At 58.2% G+C, this 16,378-nt stretch overlaps 4 protein-coding genes across 4 annotated transcripts; 1 reads left to right on the top strand and 3 right to left on the bottom strand.

Annotated features, from left to right (window-relative positions):
- Positions 1-95: 95 nt before the first annotated feature.
- Positions 96-1,607, top strand: PLICBS_009028 (uncharacterized protein; the record flags this gene model as incomplete). Its single annotated transcript, XM_018327817.2, has 2 exons — positions 96-1,484; positions 1,548-1,607. 2 exons carry the CDS (start codon positions 96-98, stop codon positions 1,605-1,607), a joined length of 1,449 nt encoding a protein of 482 aa, XP_018173533.2.
- A 1,581-nt stretch (positions 1,608-3,188) lies between these two features.
- PLICBS_009027 (uncharacterized protein) lies at positions 3,189-4,613 on the bottom strand (the record flags this gene model as incomplete). Its single annotated transcript, XM_018327815.1, has 4 exons — positions 3,189-3,948; positions 4,044-4,155; positions 4,266-4,375; positions 4,438-4,613. 4 exons carry the CDS (start codon positions 4,611-4,613, stop codon positions 3,189-3,191), a joined length of 1,158 nt encoding a protein of 385 aa, XP_018173531.1.
- Positions 4,614-5,072: 459 nt separating this feature from the next.
- PLICBS_009026 (uncharacterized protein) lies at positions 5,073-7,258 on the bottom strand (the record flags this gene model as incomplete). The annotated part of the gene is made up of 2 exons (XM_018327814.1): positions 5,073-6,545; positions 6,611-7,258. 2 exons carry the CDS (start codon positions 7,256-7,258, stop codon positions 5,073-5,075), a joined length of 2,121 nt encoding a protein of 706 aa, XP_018173530.1.
- A 3,687-nt stretch (positions 7,259-10,945) lies between these two features.
- Positions 10,946-12,779, bottom strand: PLICBS_009025 (uncharacterized protein; the record flags this gene model as incomplete). The annotated part of the gene is made up of 3 exons (XM_018327812.1): positions 10,946-11,892; positions 11,951-12,664; positions 12,743-12,779. 3 exons carry the CDS (start codon positions 12,777-12,779, stop codon positions 10,946-10,948), a joined length of 1,698 nt encoding a protein of 565 aa, XP_018173528.1.
- Positions 12,780-16,378: the final 3,599 nt, after the last annotated feature.

Raw genomic sequence — 16,378 nt, 5'->3', positions numbered from 1 at the left:
GGGACCTCGCCGTTGCCCGACTCACTTCGGCTCGTGCTCGCTTATACCCACTCCGGGATATTTTCCGAGCCGCCTCTTCACCCATCACAGCCACCATGGAGGAGTCAAACAAAACCTACGCGCCCATGCGCACGGAAAAGGACTCCAAGTCCAACTCGCCGCTCACGCGGACCTCGTCTCAGCCCGGTGGCAGCCCGCCCCTGTCCGGCCCACTCGCTGGCGAGACGAGTGAGTTCGAGGAACGCCGCACCGACCTCGAGAAGCAGAAGACGGCTCAGGGCAGCGCCCACTTCAACCGTCTCGGCTGGAAGCGCCTCACAATCGTCCTCATCGTCGAGGCTATTGCGCTCGGCAGTCTGAGTCTACCCGCCGCATTTGCCACCCTCGGCATGGTCGCCGGTGTCATCTGCTCCATCGGTCTCGGTCTTGTCGCCATCTACACTAGCGACATTGTCGGCCAGGTCAAGATCAAGTTCCCCGAGGTCGCCCATTATGCCGACGCTGGTCGCCTGCTCATGGGCCGTTTTGGTTACGAGCTCGTCGGTATCATGTTTGTGCTGCAGCTGACCTTTCTCGTCGGCTCGCACTGCCTGACGGGAACCATCGCCTTCGGAAACATTACCAACAACGGCGCGTGTTCCGTCGTCTTCGGTGTCGTCTCGGCCATCATCCTGCTCCTCGTTGCCATCCCGCCCTCCTTTGCCGAGGTGGCGATCCTGGGCTACATTGACTTCGTCTCTATCCTGGCCGCCATCGGCATCACCATCATCGCGACGGGCATCCACGCCGGCAAGATTGGCTTCGAGAACGTCAACTGGTCTGCCTGGCCCAAGGAGAACGTCACCTTTGCCGAGGCCTTTATCGCCATCACCAACATCGTCTTCGCTTACAGCTTCTCCATGTGCCAGTTCTCCTTCATGGACGAAATGCACACGCCGCGCGACTACGTCAAGTCCATCTGGGCCCTGGGCATCATTGAGATTGCCATCTACACCCTCACCGGCGCCCTCGTCTACGCCTTTGTCGGCGTCGACGTCAAGTCGCCCTCGGTGCTCTCGGCCGGCGAGACGGTTTCCAAGATTGCCTTTGGCGTCGGCCTTCCCGTCATCTTCATCTCGGGATCCATCAACACCACCGTCGTCGGCCGCTACATCCACGGACGAATGTACCGCGACTCGATCACGCGCTTCATCAACACGACTAAGGGCTGGGTTACGTGGCTGGCCGTCATCACCGCCATCACCATCGCCGCCTTCATCATCGCCGAGGTCATCCCCTTCTTCTCCGACCTGCTGTCCATCTCCTCGTCGCTCTTCGTTTCGGGCTTCACCTTTTACCTGCCGGCCATGATGTGGTTCAAGCTGCTGAAGAAGGGCTCGTGGCACTCGCGCGAGAACATTGTCAAGAGCATTGCCAACGGCACCTGCTTCGTCATTGGCATCGTCGTGCTGGTCTGCGGAACGTACGCCAGCGTCGACGACATTGTGAGTTTACCCCGCGAGGCGAATGCAAACGAACATGCAGCATGCTAATCAGACGCGTCATAGATCCTGCAGTTCAAGAACGGGACCACCAAGGGCGTCTTCTCATGCGCGCCTGTGGGTTAGAGGAACGACGAGATGTACGGGGGGCCTTTACATTTAGCGGAGGAACATTTTATGCATGGCGTTTGGCTCCGCGATCCGGGGGGTGCTCGCCAGCGGAAGCATGAGGGTGGGCCAGTGACTCTTTCACCACCACGGCCGCCAGGACGGTCGGGATTGGAGTTGGAGGCCCTTGCTGCGTGCGTTGGCGAGGGAGCACCACCGGCGCTGATGATGGGCTGATGCGAGCGGGCAGGTTAACCTAGCGTGCCATTTTTTTTTTATATATAGCTATGTTGGAAATGGCTTGTATCCATATCCCGTACGTGTGCGTCGGCGCCGTTATCATTGCACTGTGGTGTGTTGATGCTGCTGCGTACGTATGCTACGAGCATGGTGTGGTGTGATGTCTTGGAACCGCCCGACACGGAGCCGACCATGTGTTGTCTCACGGCCGAATGCGGAACTCCCCCCCCTCGACTGCTGCCCTGCCCACAGTTGTACGTACAGGTGGTGCGTGCCGGCGTCTTATAATGCCCATCTGGTCTGGAACATGGCCAGCATGCCAAGGCCCAAAGTCAATTGGGACGGGAAGTGTGACGGCATGCACGCACGGCTCACGGCTCGGATACTCGGGGAATTTTTTTCTGGGCGGCCGCTTGTGGTGTCCGCTAGTGGTGGTGGTGACTACGTAGGAGGTTGCCAGTGGTCTTGGGGGTTGGTGAGTGGTGAGTGGTGAGTGGTGGTGGTGGCGCATCGGAGTAAGGTTAGGGTTTCAGTTCACATCAAGCAGGCAGACGCACCCCTCAACCCTAACTTACTGACCTGCCTTGATGACAGATAAGGTAGGGTACAGAAGTACAGACGGGGCAGATATATGTACGTAAAGTTACCTAGATGGGCGGACAGAGAGGGAGGTGTGAGGGAGAGGGGGAGGGGGAGGGGGAGGCGGCGGGGGTTGAGTTGGAGAACTGGAGGAGAGAAGACTCGTGGCTGGTTGCTGCGGGCACGAGGAGAGAACTGTACGGTATCGGGTATCTGGCAAATGGGGAGGAGAGAGGGGAGTGGAGAAAGCTTCGTGAGGGAGTTCAATGTTGGCTGCCTGCTGCGTCACGGGATGAGATGACCTCGGAGTATAGATTCATGTGCAGGCACTGCAGGGCATGTACGTGTGTATTTACCTACCTGTATATACCGCGCGCATGTCAACATACAATATTGGAACCCGGCGGGACGATCCTGCACTCCAGTTTATGTTTGTCTGGAAGTTGAGGCGAGGGTCGTTTCAGCCCGTATGGGCCTGCACAGACTGCGCGACCATGGACCACTCTCTGCGTGTAAAATACCAAGTACGGCCTGGAGATGAACTTGAGAGAAAGATTGAGGCCCGAACATGGCTACGGGTGCTGGGTGCCATCTTCTTACGGGCACTGCGTATATGTCGGAATCTCTGGAGGCAACGACTACGTGAATATTTGGTAGTAATGGCATTGGTCGTCTTGGTTTGTGTGAGGATTGATCATGACAAGTGTCGGACCATGTCAAACTGTCGCTGCGTCGCATCTCGGCACATACGCCACTCCCATCCTACGTTGACCGTGCGCATCACCACTCCCTCAACTCGCCGCCCGGCCCAAAGAACCCCGGACTCACCCACGCCTCCGCCCCGCGACTCGCCGCCCTCACCTTCTCCTCATCAATCTCTATGCCCAGCCCCGGCCCGCCCATGAGCTGCACATACCCGTCCTCCACGCGCCACGCATCCCTGCTCCCCTCGGCCAGATAACTCAGCAGGTCGTACCCGCCCACGTTGTAGTGAATCCCCAGACTCATCTCCTGGATGGCAAAGTTCGCCGCCGCGGCATCCACCTGCATGCTCGCGGCGAGGGCCACGGGCCCCAGCGGACAGTGCGGCGCGAGGGCCACGTCGTACGCCTCCGCCATGGCGGCCATGCGGCGCAGCTCCGAGATGCCGCCCACGTGGCATATGTCGGGCTGGAGGACGTCGATGCAGCACCCCGGCGGCTCGAGGAAGGGCTTGAGGTCCCAGCGCGAGTGCAGGCGCTCGCCCAGCGCGATGGGGAGGGTGCTCTGCTGCGCGAGGCTGCGGATGCCCTCGACGTGCTCGCTGAGGAGGGGCTCTTCGATGAAGAGCGGTTGCAGGGGGGCGAGGCGCGCGGCGAGCTGTTTGGCCATGGGGCGGTGTAGGCGGCCGTGGAAGTCGACGCCTGCGTCGAGGCCGAGGGCGCGCACGGCGGAGACGCGGGCGAGGCAGGAGTCGAGTGCGGCCGGGGAGTCGAGCCATCCGACGTCGCTGGTGGCGTTCATCTTGACGGCCGTGAAGCCCTGCGCCTTGCGGGCGGACCTAGACAATAGAAACACACTGTCAGTCTATCTGGTCTGGTAATTGTAATTTGCAGTTGACAAGGAATTGCGCGTTAACATGGGGACTGGACGTACGCTTGCGCCTCGACGTCGTCGGGCCGGTCGCCGCCGATCCAGGCGTAGACCTTGAGCTTGGAGCGCAGCTTGCCGCCGAGCAGCTCGTAGATGGGGACGTTGAGCTTGCGGGCTGTGCATCGTTAGCATGCCGCTCCACTTAGACTACTTGTATCTCATCCAGGAACCTGTCGTGGATACAAGACATTGAGACACTCGGAGCTGGTGGATAGTCACACACACCCTTTAAATCCCAGAGCGCAATGTCGATGCCCGCCAGCGCACTCATAAACACAGGCCCGCCGCGGTAGAATGTCTTGCGCCAGGACATTTGCCAGATGTGTTCAATGTCACTAACAAGGGAGGGCAGTCAGCGGACACGGTTGACGTAGATGCAAGATCGGTCGGCTCGCACTCAGCCTCCAGGCCCGTGTACTGCGTAGCCCACGCATCCAAGCAGCCCTCCACGGCCTGTGTGTGGCCCTCGAGCGAGGCCTCGCCCCATCCCGCGCGGCCGTCCTCGTCGGTGATCTTGACGAAGAGCCACCGCGGCGGCACGCGAAAGTACTCGATGCTGGCGATTTTGCCCATCTCGGCGGATCAGCTTGCTTTGGTCCAGTCGCGCGGCAGAGCAGTGGAACGGATGTTTGCTCTGGCGAGAGGATATGAGGTGCGGTCATATGAGTGAGTGCGTGAGACTCCCGGGCCATGGGGGGAGGGGCGGCACTGGCGTGGGTGATATCGCGGATGATCTGCCGATGAGGGGGACCCCCACGGAGGAGCAGGGCCCGGCCCCGCTCCGTAACCGGCGCGGGGGGAACGCCGGAGACGGGGCCTTTTTATTGGTGCGCAACGGCCCGGCTCCGGCGAGGTGCGTCCGATGCCCTGATTGCCGGCAGAGGTGCTGTGCGAGTGACTTCTCATGCGTCGGGAGGGGTTGCACCGAGACACGCACGGCACGCCGAAGCCGCAGGACCAGAAGTGCGAAGGTGAGTCTAAGTCGTCCTGGCTCCACAGAGAGCCTGGGACATCACTGTGTCTATTATACATCTAAGGCGCCGAAGCAGCATTGGCAGCGCGGTCAGACAGCTCGCGAACCACCGCCTTGAGCAGGCGATATCCGCTGTGGAAGCACAGCGACCGGTGCTCCTTGCCGGCGTAAACCTCGGTGCACGCCTCCAGCGTGTCGAGGATGGTACGTCGCGGCGGGATCGCGAACCCGTCTGCGAGAGGCGCATCCTCGCGCAGGAGGTGCAGACTGGCCGTCAGCGCCGCTGCGAAGAAATCCAGCATGTACAGGTCGGCCAGGGGTCCCATCCCGCGAACGTCACATTCCGGCTTGTAGCCAGCTTCCTCGGCGCTCTTCTCGCCTATCCGCGCCGCGGCCTCCTCCTCGGCGTCGCAGAGCTCTCGCTGCTGCACCAGCAGTGCGAGGCTGCACTCGAGCGACGACCAGTATGATATCGGGTATCGCACCGGGGCGTCGGGCTCGAGGGCGTGGCGGCGGTGCAGCACCAGGAGCACCCTGCGGAAGAAGACGTCTATGGCGACGCGCAGCGCGGGTGTCACCTCTGGTCCGCGCACCCGTTCCAGAATGCCCATCAGCTGCCGCACCTTTGTGCTGTGCTCGATGATTTCGGTGTAAGAGGGGCGGTCTGCTTCAGAATTGACGCGGGTCACGACCTGGAGGATTGTCGGACACGCCGTGTGGATGACAGCGTGCCATGCGGCGGTAGGTGTGGCCAGTGTCGGAAACGTCCAAGACAAGCCACCGTTGTCGCGCAGCAGCTCATCCGCTGATATGCAAGACGGCATGCCGGTCGTGACAGCCATCTGCACGTCAAAGTACAGAATCGTGGTCCAGAGGAGCTGGCCTGCCTCCCAGTCGCGGAACACGACCGCGGGCGAGTCGGGCGGCGGCTCTGGTCGGTGGATGCCCAGACAGACGGCGAGACGGACCACCACACCAAGCAGGGCCCAGCACGAGTCAAAAGACCAGCACGTGCCATTTATGACTTGCTTGGCCAGGAGCATGAGACAGAGGGTGCGCATCGTGGACACGGTCGGTCTCAGCATAAACGGCGTGCGAGCGAGGCACGCCTCGGCGGCCATGCAGAGCTCCACGGTAGATCCCGGGTCTCGACCGCCACGACTCTCGATCGCAAAGTTCCCCAGCGCGAGCACCATGAGCATCTCGGCGAGCCAGTTGACGTGCGTGTCGGCGGGGTTGTCCCAGAAGCGCGCCATCTCGGCGAGGAAGCGCGGCGGGTCGAGGATCGGATGCAGCGGCTGGTAGAGCGCGAGATAGGCATCGACGTACGTCTTGTGGCGGGCGCGATGCGTCTCGAGGAGCTGCCTCACGGGCTCGAGGGAGGGCGAGGCGGCGAAGCGCACGGCGCCGGGGCTGTTGAAGGGAAAGTTGCCGGGCAGGGCGCGGCCCTGGGCGCACTGCGTGTGCTGCTGGGCGACGTCGGTGGTTGCCGTGTGCAGGATCCGGCTCTTGAGGTCGGTCAGGGAGTCAAGCTGAGCGAAAGAGTCAGCATCAGCACAGTAGTCATGGTAGATACATGCGCGTGGCAGACACTCACCCTGCAGAGAAGCGCTTTCCAGTGGCTGAGCCCACGGTGTCGCGAATGCCAGGTGGTAATCACCGTCTCGGGCTCCTCCTCGGTGATGACAAAGGGCATGACCTCTTCGGAAACAGGGGTCGATGGGTCGCGCGTAGTCGCTGTGGTCGTCGTCGTCGACGGCCCGTAACTGGCCTCGGCCTCGTCCTCGACGCGATGCGTGTAGGCGCATTGGCGTCCCCAGCCGGAGAGGCGACACCGCGTGCAGGGCTGCTTCTTGTCACACTTGACCTTGAGTCGGTGACAGCGCACGCAAGAGAGACAGGCCCTGCGACGCCTCTTCCTTGCCGGGTTGGCGTCGTCGTGAGCGTGTTGCTGGGCTCCGCCATGGGCTTTGTCCTGGATCTCTGGGCTGTGTGCGTGCTGAGGAAGTGCCGAGTCAAGAGTCCTGGCCGAAGCCGCCTCACTCGCCTCTGCTGACAGCAAGGTCACGCTCGTGTCGGCAGATGCCGGAGACGTCCCGCCTGACGATGTCGACGATGTGGCAGCAGGCCATAGGGAGCACTTGGCGTTGACGCGCCTGCATTGCTGACAGGTGGGCTGTTGGCGGTCGCACTTGATCTTGAACAGGCGGCAGCGCTCGCACGTCTTGATTTGTCTTCCGGGCATTTCGAGGGCGGCTCGGGGTCCCAGTGTGTCACGTTAACTGCGCATTGAGCCGACAATGAGGTTGATGCAAAGGTCGCAATGCCATGGCCCCGTCCGATGTCATCGTCAGGATCGCAATTCTGTCGGCGATACCGGTCGAGCCTCGGCCGAGCTGAAGACTCATCCCACCTCACCCGATCCGGGTCACGTGTCGCCACTCCCACGCCTGCAATCGACGAACAGCTGCACCTAGATTCCCAAATCCAGGAAAGATGTTTGTCTTTGTCTGGCGTGAGGTGCTCATGTTTGACGGTGGATGGCTTTAATGTTCCGCTATACGACCTAGAACGTGGCTTGCGTACCCGAGAGCCAACAGCCTTCAATCACAAAGCCAACGACCCAGTGGCGAATCCCAACCAACCATCAGCCTGGCCTTGTCTTCCTGCAAAGCCGGCTGATAAATGAATCCATTACGGAGAGTTCTATTGAATTCGATGATTTCTGGTATTAATCTTGGATCCAACGATAACTGGCATGTGGGTGCATGTAGATCGTCGGGTTCCAAATCGGCTACCCTACGTCGCCTCAATGCGAAGAGATGGGCGCACACCTGGCGCCGTCGAGGTCCGCTGGATCCCTGGCCACACCAACATTGCGGGCAACGAGCAGGCGGACGCCTTAGCGAAGGCGGCCACCTCCTTGCCCAAACCCGCAGACGCTCTCCCGACACTCGCTCACTTGCGCAGGACTGCCCGGCAGCAGCCCAGAGACGCTTTTGAAGCCTGGTGGGACGCCTCTGCACCCGACCAATACAAGCCACTGCATCTCAAGCCTGCCATCGGCTGCCCACCAGAGCTAGAGCTCCCACGACCACTGCTCCACCACCTGCTCGCGGCACGGTCTCGTCACGGAGACTTTGCCGACTACCACGAGAGATTCAACCACGACGACGCGCGGCTAACATGTTCATGTGGCCGACGAAAAGAACCGAGTCATCTCTTCTATTGCCGAAAGATCCTGCCGCGACATCGGATGAGGCTGGCCCCCTCACCGACTGCGGCAGTCAATCGTGCAATAGGCAGAGACTTCGACAAGTTCGTCAAGCTGGCGAAGGCAAGCTCGTTCTTCGAATGGGCGCGTCCTCGCTACTAGGCAAGCCGCTCCACCCTCCCTTCTCTCTTTCCTTTGTACTTTTGCATGTTCGATACATATTCTTTGCCCGTGTAGGCGGAGGGTGTCGCACCACCCTTTGCCCGCCCGGGTCAATTGAGGCCGCTCTTGCAGCCTCCGACGATGGCTTCTTTCGAGGCCTACAGAACACGGCACTTGGATGCCGCGCTTGGACGACCCGCTGACGGGCACCGAGCACGAATCGGAGCGCCTCTGAGCCGATGAAATGCTGGATGGTGGTTTGTTTACTTTTCGCGATAGGGAAGAGGGGGGATCCGAGGAGGTAATCTCTGAGTGACCCACCAGAACCTGTATCGATAACGTAGGATAGACCCACTAGCTCAGCACGTCCTGTGCCCCATAGGGACCTGAGCGGCCTCACGGCCGCTGGACGGAAAACACACTAACTAACTAACTAACTAAAAAAAATGGGCGCACACCTCGGATACACGTAGTCCTGCCGTCTCACGCCATGGCCTGCGCTGGACCCTCTATCTACTCAGATAATAATCTAGCAAAAGTAACCTGTATTTATACCTGGGCAGACGCCTGGCGTTGGCATCGACACTCGCTCTGACGTCTCGTGTGGTACACCCTTGCCCATTGTTCAACTACGCTCGCTGAATTGGCCAAGATGAAGTCTGCTATCGTTCTATCCGCGTACACCCTGGTTTGCGTCACTGCTGAGTCGATTTCGCCCGTACACCCGGATTGCGCCGAACTGTTTCTACGCTCTCTATCGAGCACAGGAGCGAAAGACTGCCTTACGATTGGACCTCCCAAGAACCTGGCCGCAGACGCTGACCTTGGGATTTCACAAAGAAATGCACCATTCAGGGTCACAAATGCGATTACATAGGCATAAATTCGACATTGTCCTTCCGCCTCATGGATCCTTGATATTGCCAGCCAACCAATGGACAGGATCACAGCGCTTTCCACCACCCTCGACCCTTGCCGGCGTGCATATTTATGCGCACCACTGCCAGCCTTGCTATATGCGACAATGATGATTAGCGAACTGAGAAGCCCTTGTATGTGCTCGGCAAATGTCAAACTTACGCCGCGGTAGATCTCGCAAGTCGACTGGGGCCAGTTCGGATAGCAGTCGCCCGTGTCAGTACGCAGGCATCCCTGCGCACACGTCGCGCATGTGGCGCGCTTCTGCTGCTGCTCCGCTGGAGAGGCAAAGCCCAGACCAGCAAGGGCAAGGAAAGAGATGGCTGCGAAGAACTGCATCTTGGAATTGTGACGTTGTGGCTGGTTGTAAGTGGTGCGGCAAGCTAGAGTCTGGTGAGTGCGAGGCGGGTCACTTGAGCTGAATGCGATTGATGGCGACGAAGACGGGCGATTATGATGCTTTAATAGTACAGTGGTTGCCACAATTCCTGCCATTCAATTTCCATGGAAACAATGGAAAACAACGCCGCCACAACTGGCTCGGTCGAGTATCGCCGAGAGGCGAAATCCCTCGAGTGAGACAGTTTCAGGCGGTACATCGGCAGCAACGCGGGGCGCAGTTCCGAGGCATGCTCACCAGAGGGTTCGGGCTCTCGGCGGCTTGGCAATGTTGCTTCGTCTGGGAAGGTCTGGGAAATTGCACTGAGACTGAAGCCGCTGACTCGAGAGCGTTGCCAGCCCGTCATGTTCACGAGCGAGAATGCGCGTCCGTTGATGGACTTCAAAGTGGTTTGGACCGTTGAGCAGTGACACTGGAGGGTTTGTTGCTTCCCGGCAACCACTTTACCTAAACGGTTCTCTGAGACTGTAAGTTGAGACGTCTTTCAGTGTCGAAGAATGATTCATTGCATTTCTAGGGTCCAGTAAACACGCCACCGGCCAAAGACACACCACCAGGAGAACCCTTGCCGTAACGCATCGTGGACTAGGTTGCATTTTTGGCTTTTCCGAAGACTTGTTTCAGATCATCAAATCAGATCATTCGCAATTCCAGGCATGCCAGGACGACGCTTTGGGGGTCCTGTCAAGCCTGTCAACCTGTCGTGCCTGTGTTCACCGTTACGTCGTTGCACAGCGGACCCTTGAGTGGCGCCTGGCTCGTCATTGGCGTCGAAGGCGTTCGCGCCTCTTCGTCCCGCCCTGGGATGGTATGGATGCTGTCGGTGCCGGGGGCTGCACGATTCGACGCATGGCATGTCGGTATCATGTCCCATGGTCGAAGGGGGAGGCGTGGAGGGCCTGGTAGGCGGGATGAGCGACTGTAAACGAAATAGCCACTATTTGCCAACCGTTGGCGGAAGAGTTCACGACGTACTTCAGCTACGCCTACTCGCTGGGCTTTGGGGACAGGCCAGGCTATGCGCTCCTTCGAGGCCCCTTCCGTCGCGCGTTCATTGCCCTCGGATTCAAGCACAACAATGTCTTCGATTGGACCGAAAAGCGATTTAAAGAGCTATATAATGAGGCCAAAATTGCGATTGCCCTTGCCATAAGCTTGCTCAAACTCATCGCGTTTACATCCAGGATCGGTGTCCACTGTCTCTCCCAGTGCATGTTGCGACGTTACACCCAGCCCGCTCAGGCAAGCTCGTACTCTGCAACGAGCTTCTCTGCACAGGTCATTCCCGTGAGGTAGGCAACTGCTTGGGTGTGGCAGCTGGGCAAAACAGGAACCACGCTCATGTCAGCCACGCGCAGGTTATCGATGCCAATGAATCGGAAGCTCGGGTCAACGGCCGCGTCAGCGTCCCCGAGCTTGCCCATCTTGATCGTGCCCGTCATGTGCCAGCTGGACGAAATGGTCTGCCTCCAGTGCGCGAGAAGGTCATCGTCCGAGTCGCTCTTTGGCCCTGCAATCATGGCCACACTGTTCTTGGCGTAGCTGTCCTGCTTGGCCACCCGCATGGCCTCGCGGAGCGCTTCGATCGCCACGCGACGGTCAAACGGCGTTGCGAGGAACTTTGGGTCCATCTTGAGTGGCACGTTGGGGTCTTTGGACTGCAGGGTGACTTCTCCACGGGCCTGAGCGTTGTAGTAGAAGACGATGAAAGCCGAGGCATTGAGGCAGTCCTGGGGGAAGTCGGGCGAGAACCAATGGATCGGGGCGTGGGTAATGATTTCCCAGTGAGGAATCGTCTCCATGGATAGAAACGTCTGCTCCTCCGCCGGGAGTGCCTTGAACTCTTCTGACTCCGCGAGCTTGTCCAGCTTGAAGTAGCCGACGCCCAGCTGGCAGGCGAACTTGGACCATGGGCCCGTCTGGTCTTGCTTCCACTGCGCCATTGCGTCATCCATGACTTTTTGGTCACCGTAGAACTCGGCGCGGTCGGTGTCGCCCTCGACACGAGTGAAAGCGAGCGGGCAAAACTGGTGGTCTCGCAGGCCCTGCCCAACGGCCGGGGCATGCTTGACGACGGGGATGCCGAACTCTTGAAGCTGGCTCTCGGGGCCAATGCCAGAGTGCATGAGGATCTTTGGGCTGTCAAGTGCGCCGGCGGAGAGAATGACTTCCTTTGACGCGAGGTCTGCAGAGTGTAAGTCGAAGTGTTCAATCTCGATTCAAAATGCGCCGGTGGAACTTACATCGCTTGCCGTTGGACTCTACGCCAATCGCCTTGTTGCCCTCTAGAATGATGCGCTGCACCGGCGCCGAACTGAGAACAGTCAGGTTCTCTGGCCGTGGCTGGAGCAGATCCTGGCCAGTAGAACGCAGACCCTTGGCGCAAGAGTTGATGAGCAGGGACATGCCGATCGGATTGCCCGAGTTGTGGTCTGGATTCAGCGGGAAGCCAGCTTCCTGGAACACGTCGAGCATCGGCGGCAGGTCTTTTTCGAGTTCTGCAGCGTACCCGGTGTGGAGCGGCCCAGATGTACCATGGTCTTCCGCTCTTGGGCTGGCATATTTGCCTCGCAGATTCTGCGGAAGGTCGTTGTGGAAAGTCTCGAGCTTCTTCAGTCGGCCCTGGATCCTGTCCCAACCAAATGATTCGTCCCCGACGATGCGCGCCCACTCACCGTAGTCGTCACGGGCACCTACTGTGAAGACGCCAAAGTTGACGGCGCTGGAGCCGCCGAGCCCCTTGCCGCGGAAGTAGTCGAGCTCACGGTCGTCGCAATGCTCTTGAGGCGTGGTCCTGTATCCCCAATTCATCTCCTGGTTCGCCACCGTGATCCATCTTTGGCCGTCGACTCGGAGAGACTTGTCATTGTTGTCGCCGCCGGCTTCGATCAGCAGGACCTTGGGTTTCTTGGCGGCGTTCGCAACGCCCGCTGCGACGGCGCATCCGGCTGGACCACCTACGACCCGGAGACAAAGCAGTTAGATCTATAGTCCCGCGATCTGATAAGACCTTGCAAATATGGATACAGACTTACCGCCCACCACTATAAAGTCAAACGTCGATGTTTCCATGATGATAACGGCTCAATGTAGAGGTGTGCGGCTGGCGTTGAGCCCGCAAGTGGGGTAGAACGTGGGGTAAATAGCAGAGGAGATATTGAACTCAGCGATGCACTCCCGCCGGTCAGTGATGCATCCAGCGTTGCAGTACAGATCGCGCATGATTCTGGCAGCAGGGAAGCTGCAGTTTTGTACGCCTGTCCATACAACGCATCTGGTGTGCTTTCCAAATCGGTACTAAAAGCATACTATCGACCGATGTGTGTGGCTGTCCAAACTCGCGTGGAAGGTTTATGCATAGTTTCTGTCAGCTTACATACTGATTCCATACTCCGGCGCCGTCCAGCGATTGATTACAGCGAACAACTCCACCGGGTCAGCTGACGATGATTGAATCGCCAATGCTCTGGGTCGAGCTTCACGGCGACAGCGTATTTAAGGCTAGCCGCCCACGAGTCGAGTCCAATCGACACGGATAAATCGTGGCGAGGCAGCACTGAGAGCGCGAGGCACAGCCATGTCACGGCCTTATCCTTGTCAGCTCCGGGTCGGACTTGGGCTGCACTGCGCAACTGCCGAAGGTTGACAGCGACGAGCAACCGTCGGCTCTAGTGCAGAACGAACGTAAATCCGACAGTGCGGGGCAAGCCCGCCGCAAACGTGCATCTGTGATAGGGAGGGACTCGGGCACTATGGAATAATAATGCACGTTTGGCTGCGGTAGGTGGCCGATCGCCGAACTCTGGTTGCGTTAATGCGCGTGCCGCGGGCGCTAAACAGAACAGGTAGTCACCGCTATTATTGGGTTTCCGTCTTCCGACCCGCGCGGCACCCAGCGAGGGACTTGGCTCAAGCAATCTCGATGGGGTGAGGGGCGAGACCATTGCCAGCTCGGAATCCGGAAGTTTGGTTCAATAGCAGTCTTCTGTGAGTTGACAGTGATCAGGCCGATTCAGGCGCAATTCTGCCATTCTGCTCTTGAGCCGCTGCCTCGGCCTAGAACCGTAGTCATTCTCATCCGGCACATAACACAACGTCGCCCTCCCTGCAGGCTATATGGTCTCAAGCAGAGGGTCCGACTCCAGCAGCGCGTCAACCAGTTTCATATTCCTGACAGTGCAAGCAAAGTCACACCAATACCCGCCTTCGGCTTTGCACATGATTTGCGAATTGACTTGAGGCTGCTATTTTAGCTTCTCGTGTCTCATTCTGGCTGAATGGCCATGCGACTTACACCTCATTGGCAAGTTGCGCTCCAACGAGTGCCCAAATACCAAAGGGGCATTGCTGGACACCTTGCAATCGTCGCCGTTCGCGCCGGTAACGGCGGCGCAGGAGAAGTCTATATCTCGCCATGCACTGCACCAGTTGGTAATGATGTGACTCAGCTCGAAGGGCTCGCAGATGTGCATCGGTCGTCGACTGTAGAAAAGCTCTCGCGTTATTGCTAGACTGCAGTCGATGGCTGCAGGCTTTGTGGCTTCAATAATGGCTACCCGATGGTAGAGTGCCAGTTCCGATACGGGCGTTCCGCGATGAACTACACGCCGTGTTGTGCTGAATGTGAGGGCATTGTGGAGATATGGCTGGCCTGGGGGCAAGGCTGGGTGATGCCCGCGAACTGTGGATTCTGTGAGCACTCTTTGCCTGGTGACATTTAGCTTCAAGGCAGTGAATATTACTGTTGACCGCCCCGGTAAGGGCACAAAGAGTTGGCGATGTGCGATGAAGAAGAGAGAACTGCACATGCGCGATTGTGTAAGTGACGGAAATCCCCTCTTCAAGGGCAGCACATTTGCAGAGCCACTCGCCTCATACCTTGACCAGCATCCCCGCAAGAATATCGCCGTTGGTCAGTAGCGGCGAGGCAACCCCATAATTCGCCTTGAGACTTTCTTGATGCTTGTCTCGTAACCGTTCAATCAGCGCAGTCGGAAAAAAGAGTGTGCGACGCTCTTCTTTGGACGGGGGCATCAAGTGAAGCATCAAACCAAGATTTATCTCGAGCTTCTCCTTTCGCGACACTAGACGATATTTGCCTTTTGTTCGCATCTCTTTCTTGGACACATTCTTGGGGCCGTCGAGCTGGCCCTGGCTCAAGTCTAGGAAGGGAGGAGGCTGCTCTCCACGATAGACGAGAAGCCACGCCCTGATCAAGCTCCCAAAGCCCATTTGATCCGCCACAGCGTGTGGAAGATTCATTGCCACCACCGTCGAGTTTGTGTATCTCGTGAGATGGACCAAAAGAAGGCGCGTGTCGGGTTTGTCGAACTTGCGTTCCACTGGCCAGTCGCATGGCGTCCAGTGTGCCTCCAGAGTAGGAATCGAGCTGACGGTAGTGACGGACTTGTCTGTCACTCTGGGAAGTAGATCTGACGTCTCGAGTCCAGCGTGGACCTCTCTGGTAGACCAAGAGAACAAAGCGTAGTCCTCAGAGATGGTCCTCGGCAGGTGGTACTCTAGCGATCGATTCTTTCGATTACGCTTGATGCGTGCCCCCAGGATGGGTAAATGGTGTCTGATCAGCTCGTCTAGAGCTACGCGCAATGCATCATGATTCAGGACTTCACGAACGACAATGAAGAGCAGTGACCGGATGTTGTCGATCGGCTTCCATTGGTCCTTGGGGTCCAGGGGTCTGATGTTGGGCGACTCGCAATCCAGAGGCATTGTTTTCGCTGCCCAAGATCCCTAATGCAAGTTTCAGCAGTGCCCATGCAATGAAGAAACGAACCTCTTGCAACCTACTCTGGATATCGTTCCAGTTCCACTGTCCGACAGTCGACTTCACGTCCGTGATGACATGCCTCCAGTGCGTGCGGCCGGGGATGGGAAAGGGGTGTTTTCGGCGTCAACAAATCTCAATTAATTGCCATGAGGACAACATGAGATCAGAGACTGAAAGGCCCCGAAGGGTTTTGCAAGTCTCCAAAGTCGCGTGGCCCACTGGTGTACTCTACACGGTAAAGTGTCCAGGGTCGTTCGTCATGCAAGCATACGTGTGAAAGCGGCTGAGACATGAGTGCATTGTCACGCCGTACAGAGAGACGAGATAAGAGAGCATGCAACGCCATTCAAGGTGATGAGACAGACACTGTGCATGTTGCTGCGTTGTCACTTCAATTCGTACTGCGACACGCAGCTGATCCATGATCGGCGGTGCGACGTTCAATGCCCAATGTGACGATTACAGGTGTTCAATATTATTGAGCCACGGAACGAGAAAACTGGACCCCGCGTTGCGAACATTCAGAAGGACGGTCTCAGCTTGTAGTGAACTCAATCAAGACCGTTGAACACGTCACCGAGGCTGTATCATTGAAGGCAGCCCGGGTCTTTGATGTGACCTCATGTGATCTGCCTTCTCTGGGTAAGGATCAATCGCACTGTTCTCGGTGTCACTCACGATACTGTCTCAATGGTTCCCGCCTCTCAGATTTCTGTCGATCACTGTCGGAGGCTATCTGTCTCTATGCTTTTTGAGTCAGTCGGCCGAGCGGCATGGAGATACTGCAAGCCATGAGATGTTGTACGGAGCAAGATCATTGACAATGGCTGGACGTCAAAGCGGTGAAGCTCTATTGTTGGGTCGACTTGGGGCTAAGGCGCTA

Source organism: Purpureocillium lilacinum, assembly GCF_023168085.1.
Source record: "Purpureocillium lilacinum CBS 284.36 DNA, scaffold_7, whole genome shotgun sequence".
NCBI lineage: Eukaryota > Fungi > Ascomycota > Sordariomycetes > Hypocreales > Ophiocordycipitaceae > Purpureocillium > Purpureocillium lilacinum.
Note: the sequence above shows the minus strand (reverse complement) of the source record. Positions and strands in the feature narration are given on the sequence as shown.